Below are 19,330 nucleotides of genomic sequence, written 5' to 3' on the forward strand. Positions count from 1 at the left end.
TTTTTCTTTTTTCTCCAAGAAAAGTTGAGGGTATCTTCTTTTTTTGTGAGGGGAGGAGTTTTTTTCTCTGTAGGGGAACATAGTTGTTTTGGGTTGAAGTCTTGCATTTGGTGCTGTTATAAATCAATGGAAGAAGCTGGAATAAAGCTTTGGCTGGCATATACTGATCAGTGTTTTGTTAATGACTTGTGTTCTTTCCCTGTGCGTAAGCCCAAATGCTGTGTGCATACCGAGTATCTTTCTTCAGCTGTACTACTGCAGTTAGATGTAGCTATGCACATTCTGCAGTTACTCATTCTGTTTTGACCCTAAACAGCTCTCTAGAGCACTGCGAGCTATGGTGACTGCTTTGAAACATCAGAGTCATGTACAAAATAGAACTTTTATTTATGACATGGCCTTAATTGCACTAAGGAAAGACGAAGCTTTTCCTGTAACTATGAAGCAGACCTAGTAGAATGGTTTTGCTGCTGCATGTGTCCGGTGTGGTAAGGACTTCTCCTTAAAAAAGATGCAGCTTATCTCACCTTTTATTTTCCACCTCGTGTTGAAAAGGGGTTTCTATTTTCCAGTCCTGTTCCATGCTCCTGTATAGCATAGGTTCTTCCTCCTCTTCAGAGGCTATGGATTTTTCATGCTGCCATAATGTTTTAGGAACCCAAGATCTCTGACAATGTAATAGTCTGGCTGAGTATCACAGTAGACCTCAAGTGTTAGTGCTCACTTGGTAACAGAAACACTTGTATTGTCTCTATTAAGGGAATCAACATGCATGATGGTAGGCTGGAGAGAATTTAATTAAATTCTGAAAAACAAGTCTTAGATGTTGTTGCAATCTCATGTTAAGATCACAGATTATATAAATGTTTAATTACACTGTTAACTGCTTTGCTTGTTCTGCTTGCTTCAGTTGTTTTGTTTGTAACCTAATTTGAAACAAATAGGCTACAGTTAGAAGTAGTCCCCCTTTTGCAAGACTTATTCATTTAGAAGTCAGCCTTCCATGTGGCAACTTCAAAGAGTTTTGTTCTAAAAATCAGAGCCTTCTTTGGCCAACCACATAGTCAGCGGCTTCTACTGACAGACACAGACAGCAGTGCTAGTACCTGGACAAAGACGAGTGTCTGGAGAGTGTTACAACCATGAGAGACATCAAGATGATCAAGCAATGCTTACATGCCCCTTTTTAAAGGGAGTGGTAGAAGTGACATATCTCTTCTGTAATTTCACCTACAACAGTGGTAATACAGAGATTAACAAGAGAGGCACTGCTTGGAGCTTTGCCTAAGGGGAATTACAGTTGCTACAACAAGAGTGACCATTTCAGCAGCTTTTGGAATGAAAACATCCTCTGAATATGGCAGTAAATACAGATCTTAAATGTAAGTGGATTAAGTTCATATGAGAAGTCCTGTGTCTGAACAAACACCTTTCTCTGCTGTTACCTTAAACTATTTCCTGTAGCTTTTACTGTGATTCTTATTAAAATAAGACAGTTTTGAAGACCTTCCACTAGCACCCCTCTAACTAGAAGGAGCAAAAAACCTGCTCCAACTCTCAACTGTTGTCAGAGCATAGCTGAAATACTAAGTAGTTTAATAACAAATTGAAGATTTTTTTTTTCTTACACTGCAGAAAAGGCTTGCTGGATGCAAACTGACTTCAAGCTTGGTAAGCAGAACTTTAGTTGAATTCCTTGGAGCTTAATCTCTCTCTCTGCAAACTTGATTCTAAGTCAAAATTAGAAAAAGCCTTTAAATGACCATCATGCGATTTATTTATTTTTTTTTTTCCCCCAACTGCCTATAAAGCAGAAGTTACCCTGTTGCAGTATTTCAGAGAATCCCACTACCTCATTTGAACTAAAACCTCTCTACAGTTTCATGATAATGTAACCTCATCCCTTATCTTTTTTTTGTGCCATAGCCCAAAAGCTGTGTAGGTCACCAGTGCTATCACAGGTCTGAGCAATGTCTGGCCAACACTAGTGTCCTGATGTCCGTGGCATTTTCAGTATTTCTTTGTATTCCTTATTCCGGTTCAGCTGGAGATAAGTCAATATTGGTACCAGGAATAACATTGGGTCCTATGCCATCCACAAGAGAATCCCACTTATCGAAATCTTTCTTAAGACCTATAAAATGGGGGAAAGAAAACCCAAGTGGTAACGCATTAAGTAGTCAGCTTTTTGTAAAGTTACACTGAAAAATTAAATTATAGGACAGATGAATCAACTTGGCAAAGTAGGGGAGGCATGATGTTTTAAGGAGGCAAAAATGGCACTCTAGGTGTTTATGTATTAGAACAAAACTGCAGTGTTCCTCCTCTGAATTGCTTAGATTACAAAAGTAACTAACAAACCTCTAGAAAAAGAGTCTGACTGTTTTTTCTGCTTAAACTTTTGTGACACACTTGCTCTTGATCTTGTTCTAAACAGAATGGTTATATAAAAAGCTTCATAGGAATTAAGTATTAATTTAACTTCATACTTTGATGTAAACAGATACTTACTCAAATGTTTCTGCAGGAAGGCTAATGAAGCATGATTACTTATATCAATAGCTTCATTTGGATCTATTTCTCCTTTTAATTTGAAAAATCTTCCAATGATTCCTCCGCTCACAAAGGTGAAGTCAGGAAAGCTCTGATGTACTGACCCCCTGCAAATAGAACGGTGATCAACAGGCTTATAAGAATGCAGTCATCTGATTAAAAGATGCCATGGGTTGCACAGACTTCTTCAAAGGCAGTCATACATCTTATGCTGTCGTCTTTAGCAGATGACAAAACAGGTTAATCTCATAAGCATGCAAGATGAGCAGTAAATTCTGTCCTAACCACAGAAGGGAGGAAGTTTTGAACATGTTTACTGTTAAGTCACTACAATTGCAATGGCAATAAAGAGTAGGCTTGGCAAAACTTCAACATCCAGTTGTCTCTCTGCTCTAAGGTGGATTATAAAGCCATCTGCTCCCCTGTACGCAGTGCTTTCACTAGGTGAGTGCGTAACTGCACCCAGAAGGCTATTTAAAGTGTTCAAACACAGATGATGCATGAGGCCCAGAGCAAAACTTGTGCCCCAAGGCAGGAATACACACCTTGGAGTATCTTAAAGTTAGGGTTACTGGCTGCTTTGAGAGAGGTCTCTGTCTCCACTGTGGGGGACTTATCGCTGTCTAATTTAAACGTGCAGTGAAAACCTGGGCCATGAGGAAGTAGTGACTGTCTGTCTTTCTGCGGTTACATGTAACCAAACAGCTCCAACAAGAGAGTAAAGATTCATCTTCAACCACAGAAATTATGGATCCTGGACACTTACTTGATAGTGATCATTTTCTTGTTTGTGTCATTGGAGCCGAGCTTTTTCATCTTTAAGATATTATCAGCCCACTGGAATTTTTCAGAGTTGATAAAAAGCAGCGGTTGCTGGACGCTGTTTTGGTAAATGTCATCACCTACTGGAAGCATCCATGCATCGAGGGCAATGCCACACCTGCCAGAAACAACTGCATATGGTCACAGAAGCAGAAAGCTTTGTATGGAAGTTCTCAGCATGCTTTGATTTGCAGGAGACATGGGAAAGAGCGACTCTCTATGATACTGAACAGGTAAACAGGTTAATGAATCATTTTGGTTTGAAATTATTTCTACTCTGGGGGAAGAGAATTAATCCATTATTGCATTTGTCAGTCTCCATTGCCACGTGCAGCTGGGCACAGGAGCTTCTGCAGGGTCCCACAGTATCACGATACAATATGATACAGCTACTATCCCCACAGTTGAAGGAAGCATGACTTGAGAAAACAGGCCATGCCAAACAAAACTTTTCTTCCCCTGTTCCAGACCTCTCAAGTACCAAATGTCTTTTGCCTTGTTTTGCATACTTACCTGAATCTTATTTCTTTGCTGAGACTCTCAATAACTGTAGCACCACCAAAAGAGTGTCCCATCACAGCTATTCTGCTAGTATCAACAGAATCCTGTCAAAAAAATCCAGGTGCTGTAAGAGACTCTTTCCCAAACTATTTTTTTTTTTTTAAAGGGAATAATTTTTTAGGCAATAGATCCTATTGAAGCAAGAAGAGCATCATTTCAGCTCCATTACTATCTATCCAGCTTGGGATGACCTGATAATATGTTCATAGATCTACGGTGTGATCTTCAGAAGAGTTTACAGGAACCAGTTTAGAAATGGAAGAGGGAAACCAGAAGCATTATTAGGCATTTTACAAAATGCAGTCACCGCCTTTCACTAACCTTTAAGCTATTCCAGTCAAAGTTTGAATTTAGTACGTTCATTACTTCCTCTCCTGAATTGATTTTAAGAATGAGGTTAAGAGCTTTGATACACTCCTCCGCTCTTTGCTGCACCTGGGGAGAAAGAGAAGTTGGGGCAGAGCAGTAGAAGGAATTATCAGACAACTGCTAGGCTTGCTGGCCCTTTGGACACAAGACTTGGTCTGATTTTTTTCTCCTAAGTGTCTGATACAGTAACAACTATTCTAAACTGCAGAATGGAACTGTAAAACAGAACTCTGACAAGGTCTAAACAATAACAAAACTGACTTTTGGAGGTCCAAAGGTCTTGTGTAGATCCTCTGCACGTGGAGGAATGTATCTCTATAACATGCGCCAAAGACCTTCAACTCCTTCGTCTTGTCACTACTCAGAGAAGGGGTTGTTGGGATGTACAAAGGCTTAGGTCACACAACTACAAGGAAGGCTGACTTGCTGCTCCTCCTCATGCTTACTTTGATAAGCAAATGTCATTACATCACTGGCCCCATCTGCATGATAGCTTTGAAGCTGTCTTTACACTGGATAAACCCAAAATAAGAAAGAGCCAAGAAGCCCTTCCTGTTATATACATACACATTCTTGAAAACTGTAGTAAAGCTGTTGCAAATAAAGGTTTTCATTGTTCAGTATAAGAAGTGGTTTGATTTTGGTATTTTAGTAAAAGAAAAGCTTCAAAAAGAACCAAAGAACAGTAGCGTCCTTGGGAACTGCAGTCTGTAGGCAGCCAGCAAGATGTCTGTGCATCACTGAATTTCAAATAAATCTCTTATCTCCCGATTTCTCTACTAGTGAAATTTGCAGGCAACGGCTTCTGGAGGTTATCTGCAAGCTCAGACATTATGTATTGAGACTCGTAAGTAGGATGTTGTATGCACACAGGAAATGACGCTTGTCCTGCTGGCTGTACGGCCCAGGGAGATAAGGAGAAACACCTCCCTGGCTGAGTTTGCATTAGCTGGAAGAAAACACTCCCATATTTTAAAGGTCAACTCTGTGCTTGGAGGAGCTCGTCAGTATGGCCATATCATATCTAGCATGGATGCTGCTTATAATTGGGAAGTCTGCATTGTCTACATTGCTATAAACCATGTTAAAGTGTGTTGAAGATGATGAAGCAAACATCGCCCTTAGAGCAGCCATGATACATCTTGCTATCCAACAGTAAACAAAAGCTGAAGCAAGCCTAAGGCCACACAAACATTTGAATTCAACTCTGTGTCACTTAAAGACTGGGCTGGGCAGCAAAAGCGTGAAGACACAGAGAAGAAACAGAAGGTTGAGTGGAACCAGAAGAGAAACAGCTAAGCTCAACAGTGCAACTTCATGAGAAAGCTTTGTTGAGGAAGTACTTTATGCTCTGAAGAAGTTGTTGTTGGCTTTCCCATCTTCAGGAACATAGGACTTGATGCATTTTTATATACCTCCTGAATCATGGCAGAAGACTGCAGACATGGCCAAAGGGAAAGAGTCTGCTAGTTGGTCCTCAACACACCACTCCTGCCTCACTTCCTAGAGCACAGACCTAGGATGAGTACCTGCTTATGGCGCAAACAACGCTCTTCCTCTCCAGTTTTTAGTTTCCTGTAGTAGATCCACTCCTTCTCCATGTTTGATGTAGACTCTTCCTGTCGTTCAGAAATGGACTTTTTTTTACAATAATACGTTGCTGAAGCAGATTCATCTCTGTAATATCAACAAAAGGTTATTTCTGGGAGTGCAGTCCCTTTGGTTTGAGAGGAAGTCAGCAGAAGTTTCAGATTCCGCTTATCTCAAGAGATCCAGCTACCAACCAGTGCTGCTGCAATCACAACTGAGTGTAGACAGACTTTCTAAATAATGCAGTAACCCCACCAAAACTCCCACCTCCTTTACATTCTCCAGGTTCTAACAATAAGAGAGAGGAAAACAGCATGCCTGAAGAATGACAAACAGTATCTACTCTGGGACTTTTCATTCAAGGGCTTATTTAAGCAAATTCCCTTTGCTTAGATAAGAGTTGAGCTAGAGAAACGGGGAGTGTGGGCAGGGCTGAAGAAGATACAGTAGTTTTTCTTTTTAAAAAAATCCCAAGTTCTTTACAATAAATAACATTCTATTCAATGTGAGAAAGTTTCTTTCCATCAGAACTCAAAAACGTGCAGTATACGAACCTGTGCTCCACAGCAGCCACTATAAAGCCCTGGGAAGCCATCTCTATGCAAATAGCAGAATAGATCGTCCTGCAATCAAAACCAGTCTGGTGAGACGCGTGCATACATAATTATTTCAATTACACTGCTCTTTAAATGTTGACCACACTACATATGCGCTAGCCCCCATTCGGTATTTCTTCTCTTTGAATTTGCTAGCCAGTAGAGCAGGATTTTGTATGCCAGTCACCAAGGCCTGTTCACAAAACCTTGTTACTGTTTTACTATCTGTTCAGAAGGAAAAATGCTAATAATTTTAAAAAGTAGCACATATGACACTTTGCATTTTCAAAGAGCTGTCCAAAAATCAACTAGCTAATCTTCACAACATGCTTATGGATTGGTAAATACCTTCACCCCTAAAATACAAAGGCAAAACGCAAATAAATACATCAACCCTGCTTTATTTACTGCTGTTGATTTTAGTGGAGGCATACTGATACACAGCAGCCTCTTCTTCCAATCCGTTTCAACTCGACGGGGATCTCACCCCCGTACTGAAAATCTGTTCAGAACCATCCTTGGAGACTGCTGTCTCCATAGACGACAAAAATAGTTTGTCAACAAACTGCAGAATTACCGAAAAGCTCCAAGTCCATGGGAAAAAACGAGGAGTGGGTATTTTTCTCCCGGCTTAAAAGCAGCATTTGACTTTGCAGGACAGGTCACTGAACCTAGATAAAAATCGAAGCGTATGTCATTATTACTGAAATGAGAGAAAGCATTTGTTCCTGTGGGAGAGATCCCAAGAGTCTGGTGACCACTGATTTCAGAGCGGTCATCTGAAAATAAGGTACCAAATCTCATCTTTAAAATGCAGAAGACAAATAAGGATCTGATTCTGAAAATACTTTGTACTTGGCAGAAGATACTTTTCCTTCTCCTCTTCCCGTCCACAGCCTAGCACAAGGCCTGTTAAACCCTATGAAAACAGATTTTCAAGAATAGTCAGGCATCCAAGTCTTGTTGGTATTCAGACCTCAGTATCTATCTGACCTTTGTATATTTGCACATTTCCTTGTGGGATTTAAATCCCGACACACAGGTGCAGCTTACCCAAGCTCTTCCTAGAGCAAATTGCCCAGACACTCCTATTCATAGCAGTCAGGAACTGCGGGTCTGCCTGAAAACTGGGTCACATTCAGCATTGCTACACAAACCCGTCCCAAACACGCACGCTTCCTCAGGAGAAACTAGTTTTTAGTTCTGCAGCAATAACACACCGTTTACGGAGCAGTGAGGCAACGACCTGCATACAGAGCTCATGCCCTTGCACTAGTCAAGAAATAAAACCAGAACCAGTCTTACCAACATAGTACTGGAAAAGCCTTTCTCCTACAACTCGGTACATATTAAGGAAGTCAGAGAGTCCCTGATAGTACTCTTTATCTGGAATCCACGGTGCCTCTTCGTTATCTGTGGCATTGCATGATGGATAATACAGGCGCAAGAAGCTTCCCTGGGATTAGGGGAGGAAAAAAAAAAAAAAGAAGATTGATATTTATTTATATATGGCAGAGAAAAAGGAAGATAAAAACATTTATGTCAAGGGCTTCAGATGCAAGAATGACAGCTCAAGAGAATTAAGAGAATCTCACGAGAAAATTATTATCCTATACAGGCTTTGATGCCAATCCTATGCCACTATCTTTTTGTCCCTGCCATGAATTTAAAGTAGCATGACAGTTGGCATCCAGGTAGAGATACACATCACCTTCTCTAGGTTAGCCTATGGCTAATTCAAAAAGCTTCATTTAATTAAGTTGATCATGACAAACACTCACTACCTATTTGCTCTATTTCTGCATCTTGCTGGATCTTTTCTTCTGCCTTCCTCGCTATGTCTCCCTTCGGGGAATGGTACGATGACACAGTTTGATCAGTTTAACAGGGGTGATTGTGTCCCCTTCACCCTTCCAGCTGGGAGCTGTCATTGCTTTCTTTGCACCAGTGAGTCTCATGGATCTGTTACTGACCCAATTCAGCTTACTAAACTCGGGGGGGGGGAGGACCTCCTAGAAGTATATTTTTCCATTGGGTTAGCAAGACAAATTTTACCCTGAGACTAGTTTCTGGAAGTGTGGTCCAGCAGAGGAGATGCGGGTGGAGTCAGGGGCATGGTCTCAACATGGCTATAGTGTTCCTGGCTAACCTGAGCAAAAGGCTGTCAGTAAAGCTCTTGGGCAGCTGCACAGCAAAGGAGTGCAGGATATTGTCTTCCCTCCTCATCAAGATGTTTACAAGTCTGTAGTGGTCCATCTTTCTAAACACAATTTTGTTAACCTGTGTTTTATCTGCCTCCATTTCTTATCACTGGTTTGAATCTTCTCTTACTGTCTGCACTCCAGGTCTTCCAGGAAACCACCCAAGCTTTCCACATTCACATGGACCCTCCATGCCCCCCTTACCAGTATTTTTCCTACGCAGACAGCAGCAATGTACCAATGGCACGCCTTAAAGCAGACCTCCCGGCAGATGGACTGTGTGTAATTTGCATTCTTACGTCCTGGTTTGCAAGGGAATTTGCGACACACTATTGAAATTCACTGTCTTGCTCCAGCTGCACTTTTGTTTTAACAAGTTAAGTCTATGGCCAAAAAGAACACGAGCTTTGGAATAAAGTCTGGTTTCTTGAACGCTAATTTATCAGTTTCATACACAACGTGTCCCAAAGGCTTGTTTAATGAAGCTTGTTTCTATTTACTCATCAAACTTAAATCAACCTTTGACACAAAGGCCATTAAGGGCGAAATCATCAAACCTTCATCCATACTGGTAATGATATTAATTTGATCCCAGAATAGTCCCAGTGAACTTCCCCAGGTGACTAACTGCTTACCAGGAAGGGAAAGAGGTTCATTATCTATGCCTGAGAGAACTGTAATTATACAGATTGCTTATCTATGAAAAACACACGGGCTGATTGCAAAGAGAAACTAATCGCTTCTTTGTGCTAATACAGAGTAAGCTCAGTAAAGGGAAACATATGAATAACTACTACAAACTGATCACAAGTTCCACTATACCTCGCTAGTCTGAGGAGTAAAACCACAGTGTAAATGCAGGCGTATTCTCATAGGAAAATTAAAAAGCAGGAGGATTTGAAATGAAAACCCATAAGTGAGCTCATTAGCTGGCTATTTACGGTCCCCATCTTCTTGTTGTGGCTTCTCTCTGTACTAACCACTTGCAGAATTGACGTCCTGTTCTTTTTCAGATAGATAAAATTTCGAGAAGACATCTCATGCTTTACCCTGCAGCTGAAACACTACATACCCTCATCACCCAACCCTGCCAAATCCCATTGGGATCTTTGTGATGAGAACAGCTACAGTCACAGAGACTGCGTGTGGAGTGTCCCCAGGAGCCCAACGCAGAAGGGAGCGGTGGGGTGGATGGGAAGAACCCCGTGGGTCTCAGGAGGACACGGTTTCTCTGCAGTATCTTGCGCAGGGGAGTCAGGAAGGCAAGGATATTAGGAGGAGGGAGGCAGTAGCCATGGGGAAGCCTTGCAGGTTACATCCATCTGGTAAATGCTCAGTACACACCCTACATTGGGACGGAGGGGATAGAAAGCTCAGCTGTGAGCGTCAGCCATGAAGCATCCCTGCACACAGACAAGACCTTCTGTTTGATTCATCTGTAAAACTACAGCAAGTTGTTTCACTACCACAATGGCTTAAATCCAAAGGAGGAAGACCCGAGAGCTTTACCTCAACTGCATTTTCAGTCATCAGGTCTGTACATCCAACCGAGTGCGGGCCCTTTCCTTCAGGGATCCTATAAAACTTCTCAGTGCTGCTGCTTCCCATTTCCATTGGTGCCTTCACGGACAAACCTGGGGAAAAACACAAAGCAAATCAAAAGACTGCCATGGCCTGTGTGACCAGATCACCTGCCCTGGAAAAAACTCACTGTGTTGAAGATCCAGGAGTAGGAAATTCAAGGTTGAGCTCATACAAGGATCTGCTTATGAGAACCAGAGATCTGAAATCCCAAGTCACCAACCTGGCCTGCTCTATTGGGGAATTTCCTTGGAGCAGTGTCCTGAATCCCAAGGATCAGACAACACCGTGCACTAAACAGAAAGGCAGGGAGGAAACGTTTGGCTGGGGACGCCATGGTGGCACTCGGGACGTTGAGATGCTGCGGTGCAGAGCAGCAGCAGTCTCACTTCTTGGGCACAAACAGGGAAGCGCAAGCCCAAGAGTGGCAAGTTTCAGACATGAGGGCAGTTCCCCCCCCGCCAGGCTACGACCTAGAGCTGCTGCTCCTCCTGGTACGAACGGGCAGAGAGGGAAGTTTTTGCAGCTCCTCGGTAAACAAAACCGGCCTATGCATCTGGGGGAGAAGGATGTCACGGAGAAAACCAACGCTGTAGCCATTTTTCCAAGAGGAACGACAAAGCCTGGATTTGATCCCTGGAGAGAAAAGGAAGAGCTGCCCGTGCAGGAGAGGTTGTTGGGAAGGTCTGACCGTCCCCGGCCCATACCTGGGGTGACCCCTCCGAGCCAGGCTCGCCCTGGGGATGAGCGGAGCGCAGGGGGAAGCAGCCGCATCCCAGACTAGGCAGCAGGCGTGAGCAGCATCCCCCGCCGCTCGCTCCGGCAGCCGGGGTGGGTTTTATCTGCCACGTTTTCCTCCCTCGGCAGCAGCCCCGGCGCAGCGTGGAAGAGACCCGGGGCCATCCTAACACCGCAAGAGAAGCTCGGCGGGTCCGCCTCTCCCGCGGCCGCCCAGCCAGGCCCGGGAGCCTCCGGGGGAGGGGAGGGGTGGGGAGGGGAGGCGGCGGGGAGCCGCGCCGCGGCGGGGCGGGACGGAACTGCCTCGCCGGGGAAGCGGCGGCAGCGGCGGGGCGGAGCGCGGCCGCTCCTCCCCGGAAAGGGCCGTCGTCGCCGGCGGCGGGGAGCTGCGCGTGTCCCCAAGATGGTGCGGAAGCTGAAGTACCACGAGCAGAAGCTGCTGCGGCGGCTGGAGCTGGTGAGCTGGGAGGCGGCGGCGGGGAGCCTGGCCGAGGTGAAGGCGCTGCGGCGTTACCGGCTGGGTCGGCGGGAGGACTACGTGCAGTACAAGGCGCTGGCCCGCACCGTCCGCGCCTTAGCCCGCCGCCTCCGCGACCTGGGGCCGGCCAGCGCCGCCTTCCGCGCCCGCTGCGCCGCCGCGCTGCTGGAGAAGCTGTACGGCCTGGGGCTGGTGAACTGCCGGCGGTCGCTGGCCGTCTGCGAGAGCCTCTCGGCCGCCGCCTTCTGCCGGCGGCGCCTGCCCTGCCTGCTGGTGAAGCTGCGGATGGCCCAGAACCTGCGCCACGCCGTCACCTTCGTGGAGCAGGGACACGTCCGCGTGGGGCCCGAGGTGGTGACCGACCCCGCTCTCCTCGTCCCCCGCGCCGTGGAGGACTTCATCACCTGGGTGGACGCCTCTCGCCTCCGACAGAAGGTGCTCGACTACAACCAGGAGCGCGACGACTTCGACCTGGCCGCCTAGGGATGCACCGCCTGCCCTGCCTCTGCTGCCCGCACTCGTCTGCTCTGCCCCTTAGGACACGCGTGGGAATAAACACGCACCAGTAAAACCACAGCGGTGCCACCATCAGATGTTTACCCCCCGCAACCGCGCCCGAAAGGGGAGCAAGGAGGGAGCGTACGTACTTCTAGTAACGTATTGCTCTGCTCCTAGCTCCCCTTCACAGCTAACGGCTCTGTTCGTCCGTGCGGAGAAACTTCCCCTCCACATCCATCGCTCCGAGAAAACATCCGATAGCCCAGCTCCATCATACGTACATCCCGTAAGGTGAAAGTGCTTCCAGCGGTCTCTGCCTGATCGCAGGAGAGGATGCGGCCGGGTTTAAGTGCTTGGCTGCTGATAACAGCCGCTGGAAGGGGTTTTAAGCCAGGCTGAGCGGCTGGTTTAGGACTGAGTTTGGCAGCTTCGCTGCTGCTTTTCTAAGAGGTTGCCCTGCCGGTTCCTCCTTCAGCTGATGAGTGTGCGGTAACCGGAGGAGCTGCTGCTGGAAGGGCCTTCTCTTGATACCAAGGAACGTGGATATGGGGGAAATGCGGGGGTTGTTTGGGGTCAGCAGTAAACAGGGAGTCCAAGTACTGCATTTCTGGAACTGTAAAAGTTTTAGCCAAAAATGGAATTAAAAAAAAAAAAAAGCCAACTTTATTTTCACATGAAGTCATAAAGGGAAGTTTGATACCGAGTTCAGTATCTTTGCTGTGTGGGGTCCCAGGTGACAATTAGGCATTGTTTATGGAGCGGGATCTACCTGGGGAGGCGTTGGGGTGAAAGCTGTCCTAACCGTAACCGCAAATCTGAGGGGAACTTCTGCATTTAGCACATAAGCCAAACAGAGGGGAGCCTCAGGCCTTCTGGGGCTGTTGGGAACTTTATTACCCTTTGAAATAAAGAGCAGAAAAGCAAAAATAAAACAGTTGTTTTAAGTTGAAGAAATGGGTGTGCTATTTTAATGATGTAGTTTCTCTGAGAGTTTCTTCTGATTTTTAAATATTCCAGTAAGCCCTGTTTGTCATCTTGCAGAACATTTTTTTTATGTAACGTCTTTTATCTAACTTTTTTATGTAGCTTTTTTTTTTTTTTTTGATAGCTACAAGGCTATTACTGAGTTATAAAGTGTTTTTTGGCTAGAAATGCTTTCTTTCCCTTACCCAGGGCTACGAAAGGGTTTGGCAGTAGGTTTAGGAGCGGAGCTGTGACTGCCCATCCCAAGTCCAAAGGGCTGGAGGTCAGCTGCAGCCACTGCTCTGGGCCTGGGCACTTTCGTGTGGCTTTTCTGAACAGGAAAGGTGTTTAGGTGAGGGGTGTTTTGAGGTTATCGAATCGGGACCAGAAACTGTCATCAAATACTATGGCTGTTTTTTAAAATGCAAACTAAATGTTAAAATTCTTACCAGTCTTATAAGCCAAATGTATTAAGCAGAGCATTAACTTTTAAAGCAATAACAGACATTAAGAAAAGGACATGGAAGAGGTGGGGAAACCCCCCCTATGAACTACTCCTGTTTATAATTGAATTTCTTTCAGTAAAACATCCTGTAACACCTTAAAAACCTTTTTCTTGAGGCATGAGCTTTTCTTATGGTAAGAAGTACAAATTGAAAAAACGTTTTACACCTGAAACATGACTTTTTTTTTTAAACACCTTTCCAGCTTTCCTCTAGAACAATGTCGTTATTTCTTGGGAAATTCAGAAGGTGCCTAATTCAGGTGCAGGTAAAAATGCTGCATTCGCTCTGCTTTACTCTTTTGGGGGAATTTTAAATAACAGCACAGTGACATGCCCTGTGCAGGGCATTTTACTACTCAGATGCTAAACTGCTGCTCTGCCCAGTTTGTCCAGCCCTCTCGAAGGAACAGCAGAAAAGGAAACCTCGAACCTCCAGCGTGGATTGGGGGGGTGGGGGGTTGTTACTGTCAGTAGTTTACATCATCAGCCTGTTCTTTTTGTCCTAAACCAACTTTTCATTTGTGCACCGCCAGCATCTTCTGTAGCAGAAGAGAAACAGCCCCAAAACCTCTAGGCTGTTAAATTACACTACGGCAATGGTAGCTAACTGATTTCCCTGCGGATGCTGTGGGATGACAGCATCCATCACCCCCGGTCTTCTCCTGCGGTATTGGAAATCAAACCCGTACGTGCTTTTTAAGAAATGCATCAGGTTGTGTCTTTATATGTCTCTGTGTGTCTTAAGTCTGGAAGTCTGTGGCCCTGCTGGTTTTACAGTAGCTGAGACCTGAGATGAGTGTCCTGCTCCTAAATTTTTAACGGCCGGAGTCCACACAGGCCTTGGAGGAGAGGTGGGTCCACTTCGAGTGTGATAAACGGAGCGTTGTCTTGATCCGAAAATGAAAGTTACATCTGACAGCAGCATGCCCACTTTCTTGCTCGTGAATGCAATCAGGCACCTGAGGGCTTCCTCGTGTTTAATGGTGTTTCTGCCTTTAGTTTGTGGGTTTGAGTTTGTTTGCCAGAGCCGACGTGCTGTGGCTGTCGCCGGGTGGTTCCCACAGCGGCCCCGGAGCCGGGGATTGAAAGGGCGCAGGAAGCAGCTCCGACAGCCTTTCCCGGCACTGGGATAAACACAGAGGCTTTTTTTAAATCCCAAGGCTGGATCCAACATCAGTATAAATCGGCGCTGACTTCCACGGGTCTGTGCGAGCTGGCACAAGGAGGTGATCCGGCATTGTGCTTTTTTGGGCCAGATCCTGCAAACTCTCCCCTCCAGCGCTCCAGGGGCTTGCAGTGGGAGAGCTTACGCACATGAGAGCGGCAGGACGGGGTCGTGGGTGTCGCTACGCTTCTTCCCAACACCTTCTGAAGCGGGTTTGCTGTTCCTCAGGCTGCTCAGCATCTCCATGAAGCTTGTGGGAAGTTACTGGTGGAGGAGGACAGAGGATGGTGGTGCTGGTGTCGGGGTGAGCTGTCCCCACGCCTGACAAAACCTGATCTCTGCCGCCTCCATGAGTGTCCATCCCAGCAGCTGGGGGCTGGAGAGGTGCTAGCTTCTCCAGCAAGGGAGAAGGAGGCTGCGGGGGGGTCTGGGCAGTGCAAGAGCCCTCAGAGCAAATGGTGAGCAGTTCCCACGCAGGAGCTCTCACTTGGATAGTGGGCAGCGGTAAGGGAGGTTTTACCGGGGCCTACGGTTTTAGGTTTGGGGTTTTTTTCCTTGGGTTTTTTTTTCTTCCCCCCCCCCCCCCCCCCCTACCTTGGCTTGTCCGTTGTTTGAAGGCTGCCAAAGCTGGGGAGCTGAGCCTGGGGAATGTGAGGGAGCTGAAGGAAAGAGTCCTTCACACTGATGCCTTTTGTGTTGCAGGGTGTAAATGGCTGAGGCTGTCACTGAAATGCAAATGTGTATTTTTCCACTGATCTGAGCCACTTTTTTTTTCCAGTAAACAAGCATACTGCACGTTTTACAGACTGCTTCCATCCGACATCTTGGTGTGGCTTAGTGCGGAGGTTATGCTGACCTCAGTATTCGGTGATGGCACATCACCATGAGCGCAGACGGCATGCAAGGCTGGGGAAGGATGGTACATCCCCCTTCTCGAGATGGGAAATGGAGACTGAGAGAAGCAAAGGTGGAGCTGGGCGATTCCCAGCCTTTCGGGTGATGTTCCTGCATCCCGGGTTAGGCCAGGGCCTCCCAGCTATGTCTCAGGGCACTTCCATGTGCTCATCTCGGTAGCATTCCCCAGTGAGATATTCCCCAGCGGAAGGAGGTGTCACTGTCCCCTTCTTGAGCTCCAAGTAATCTGTTTTAAGTACATCCCCTGCCTGATTTGGCACTGGAGATTGAACCAAAGAGCCATTTCTCATCACCAGGGCATGGGATCACCTTAGTCCCTACCCCAGATACCAAAGCATTCCAACATTCACTGGGTCTGGGGGAAAAAGCACCACTAAGCATTATGACAGCGTTCACCTGAGAGCCATAGTTCTGGTTCCTGCTCTTAAATGCCCTGTTTTAGGCATTGAATCAACTTTTCTTACCCTTTGCTTGCTGGTTTGGGCCTGAAGCAGGACCTGGCTAGTGGAAAACCTATCTGCTGTGTGGTCGGGACGTGGGGACGTCAGGTGGAAGCAGCAGGCAGCAGCCTTGGAGTCAGCAAGAGGAGGCAGTTGGGTTCAGCCTTCCCATAAACTGTGGAGCTTCTGGATCCAAGGGCTAAGTCCAAGTGTACCTCCCTCAGCAGGAACATCCCCTCTCACTTCTCTGCAAGCACAGAAAAGTCCCTTCCCCCCTAAGATTAGCCGATTTTGAAGAGAGAAAGTGTTTCACTTCCAGCAGGCAGAGAAAAAGGGGAGGCCAACCACTAACAACAGCCAGAGATGGAGATTTGAGCATCTCCAGTTTCCTCCTAGAGCTGCCCTTTAAAGGATCCCCCGTGTCCCCAGCAGTAAGTTACAACAGCTTCTCCGCTGCTGTAAATCATGTCAGCGGGGTTGGCAAGTGCAAGTCCGGACAGCGTTGCTGCCCACGGTTCCTACCCTGAAGAGCCTTCACCTGCTGCTCCTGGAGAGGCTTAGGTGGTTGTGTCACGGGTTACAGTACAGGCAGGCTCTCCCGGCGGGTTCGTCTGGCTAACGTCACAGTCCACTACCTTGTCACCTATATCTGAGCTCATGGGGCTTAAAACACACCAGGGGGAACCACATCCTAAAACTGCCGTCTCTCTCCCCACCGGCTCTAACAGCAGCCAGGGCGCAGGGTCCTGTGCAGGCGTCTACCTTGCAGATGCTGGGTTTGGGGGAGATGAATGCCGTGCTGGCAGAACACCCAAAACCTCCTGCTCTGTGTCCCTCTCAGCCTCCAAGAAGAACTTAGTTCGGGAAGGACTGCTGGAGGTCACCTAGTCCAAACCCCTGCTCAAAGCAGGGCACGCATGGGACTGCCTCGGTTTTGCATGTCTCAATGCTGGACGCCTGAAGCAGAGTATAATCACCCTCACTGTGAATTTTTTTTTCCCCTTCCATCTAGTCTGAGTTTCCCGCGCTGCAGCCTGGGACTGCTGCTTCCCATCCCCACGCTGGGCACGTCCGTGTCAGGAGGTGGGTTACTTTTCCCCGTGGGAAAACTCGATTCACCTTTTCCCTGAGTGCTGGCCGTACAGGCGGCGGGGAAGGGGCACGTCCACGCGCTGCAGCTTACCCGGGGTGAATCCCGCCCCTCTGTAGGGACACGCAGGGATCTGGGGCCAGATAAGGGGCTGGAAGGGAGGAAGTGGAGGAGCACAAGCCCTTGAGGATCGGGGACAGGCTTTGGGAAGAGCAGGCTGAAGCCAGGGAGCGGGAGCACTGGCAAGCTGCGCGAGGGGCTGTGCAGAAACTACCCAGCTCCTTAAAGTCCCCCTCGTGCCACCGTCGCTCCTCCCCGTGCTTTCCCTAGACCCTTTTCCCCCCTTTTAGCAGCACCCAGCACTCCACGTACCTGGTGTGCGGTGTCCCGGACGCCCCCTGCTCCCGTCCTGCTGGCCGAAGGAGCAGGATGGACCCTTCGGCCGCCCACGGCCCTCCGGAGCCAGGCGAGAGGCGACTGCTCCCGCAGGAGGACGTCTTTCTCGCGGGCAGACCGACTGCCGGGCTCTCCCCGAAGGGGAGGGACCAAACTTTGCCTTAGTTTTCAGATGAGAGAATCTTTCTGGGAGAGATCTTCCCCGGGCCTGGAAAACAAGTTTTCGGCATGGAGCCATCCCCAAAAAACACTGCACGCCCCAGAGGACCCCGCGGCTGCTTAAATGCTGGGCCGTGCCTTTGTATGGCAGGGACGGGTTTCTATACGGGCTTGTTTGCATGTGGCTGCGAATTTCTGGCTTTCCTTGCGGCGCTGCCAAGCGTGGTGGCGTAGGGCTGGATCGAGCCCCGGGATCCCTGCGAGAAAATCCCCCCCGCCGGGTTGCAACATCCCGCGGAGGAGCTGCAACGCTTATGGCTGGGCGAGGAGGGGAGACCTTTGGCTTAAGGTCCCTCCATAAAAATACAAATCTTTTTCTTCTGGCCTTATGAGAAGGGGATAACAACAGCCTAAGGAAGCCGATCCCACTTTTGGGTGCAACTTCTGGGGCGGTTTAAGGTGGATCAAGCACAGGTCCCTGCTGACGGGGCGGATCTGCACCCACCCCCCCCTTTGCACAGCCCCGGTGTTTGCCCCCTCGATAACGCTGAATTTAGGGAATTAACCCTAAAACCAGCACCAATAATAAAAGATTAGTTTTCTGGGAGATCAACAGGTTGATCCAGCTGAAGAAACAGCCATATGAGCTTCAAGGCTAGCAAAGGGAGGCAGCAGGGGAGGGAGGGAAGGTAAAATTTGGCTTGGCCTAAATTGCTTATGAAGCTGCACCCGTGGACTGTCTCCCTGGAGAGCTGGTGAGCTCCTGGGGTGGGATCATTTGCTTCTCTTCTTCTCCCTCTGCATGTATGTGTGTGGGTATGATCTGAAGCTAGCAGAGCACAAACGTGCTTGAAATTTAAGTTATATTTTTAAGCTTTGAACTTTGTTGGCATTTCCTTGGAAAAGAATAAGAAAGCTGTATGAAAAGCTCCGAGATTTTTTTTCTTCTGTACTTTCGTCCAGCACTCATTTCAGTGATGGGCTGGGTGCATTAAAGTGTAACATTTTCAGGATAGATTTAATGCTGTTGATTGGTCTTGGAGGACGACTCTGAAGACCTCTGTTTAATCTAAAGGAACAGGTTCTTCAAGGTTAGTGAGAGGCAATGAGGAGGAGGAGGCAGCGCAGGAGTGGTTAAAGTAACAGAGACATGCCAAAGCCAATGATACTTTTGTGGCCCACTGAGGAGCTCCAAAATGTATTATATTTTTTAATATATTCAGATATTCCCAGATGTGCAGGAGTCAAACTCAGTAGAAGTCACGTATGGGTCTTTCTCTTGGATCTGGTCTACACAGTCCAACCACCTAAGTCAGGAGACCTGCTGAAGCAGGCTGTGATTCCCTCTGACCTTTGTATCTCATCTTTTTCTTACAAGAAAGCAGGGCAGAGATGGTGGTGTGTCCTTCCAGCCTGGATTTGGGATGTGGCCGGGATGTTTGTGGGAGTTGGGAGCAGGGATATGGTCCCATCCACCTCTGGCTCCCAGGTCGTAGCCCCTAGGATTGCAAACCTTCCCTCACATCGGCCTCTGCAAGCTCCAATATTGGTCCTTTCCAACCTGCTGAACATGGAAATCACACTCTTTTCAATCAGTGAAAATTACTCCATCAAGTAAATGCAATGCAAAAGCTGGAGCAAATCCTAAAACTCTTCTGGTTTATGGGGAGGGGGGGGAGACTGGACTAATTAGCTCAAGACCAGCTGTTG

At 47.3% G+C, this 19,330-nt stretch overlaps 2 protein-coding genes across 3 annotated transcripts; one reads left to right on the forward strand and one right to left on the reverse strand.

The window, feature by feature from the left end:
• Positions 1-363: 363 nt before the first annotated feature.
• On the reverse strand, positions 364-17,714 carry PLA2G7 (phospholipase A2 group VII). Of its 2 annotated transcripts, none has more exons than XM_076332651.1 (11): positions 17,438-17,714; positions 10,202-10,326; positions 7,797-7,947; positions 7,069-7,162; positions 6,450-6,518; positions 5,835-5,982; positions 4,258-4,371; positions 3,889-3,980; positions 3,320-3,493; positions 2,512-2,660; positions 364-2,134 (listed from the first exon to the last, which is right to left on the reverse strand). In XM_076332651.1, the coding sequence occupies exons 1-11, from the start codon at positions 17,697-17,699 to the stop codon at positions 2,031-2,033; spliced, it is 1,482 nt and encodes a 493-aa protein (XP_076188766.1). In that variant the 5' UTR covers positions 17,700-17,714; the 3' UTR covers positions 364-2,030. The 2 variants fall into 2 exon arrangements, with proteins under 2 accessions (XP_076188766.1, XP_076188765.1); XM_076332650.1 differs by lacking the exon at positions 17,438-17,714 and adding an exon at positions 10,981-11,242.
• IMP3 (IMP U3 small nucleolar ribonucleoprotein 3) lies at positions 11,394-12,933 on the forward strand. Its single transcript, XM_076332652.1, has one exon. The coding sequence runs from the start codon at positions 11,415-11,417 to the stop codon at positions 11,970-11,972; it is 558 nt and encodes a 185-aa protein (XP_076188767.1). The 5' UTR covers positions 11,394-11,414; the 3' UTR covers positions 11,973-12,933.
• Positions 17,715-19,330: the final 1,616 nt, after the last annotated feature.

This window comes from Aptenodytes patagonicus, chromosome 3, assembly GCF_965638725.1.
Source record: "Aptenodytes patagonicus chromosome 3, bAptPat1.pri.cur, whole genome shotgun sequence".
NCBI classification, from domain to species: Eukaryota; Metazoa; Chordata; class Aves; order Sphenisciformes; family Spheniscidae; genus Aptenodytes; species Aptenodytes patagonicus.

What these genes read in the sequence shown, in the direction of transcription:
- IMP3 (XM_076332652.1), top strand. Translation starts at nt 11,415, where the DNA reads ATGGTGCGGAAGCTGAAGTACCACGAGCAGAAGCTGCTGCGGCGGCTG.
- PLA2G7 (XM_076332651.1), bottom strand. Translation starts at nt 17,699, where the DNA reads ATGGCTCCATGCCGAAAACTTGTTTTCCAGGCCCGGGGAAGATCTCTC. An exon ending in TGACTGAAAATGCAGTTGAG is followed by an intron (nt 7,948 to 10,201) that starts GTAAAGCTCTCG and finishes CCCTAATCCCAG; the next exon opens with GGAAGCTTCTTGCGCCTGTA. An exon ending in CATGGACTTGGAGCTTTTCG is followed by an intron (nt 6,519 to 7,068) that starts GTAATTCTGCAG and finishes TTTTGATTGCAG; the next exon opens with GACGATCTATTCTGCTATTT.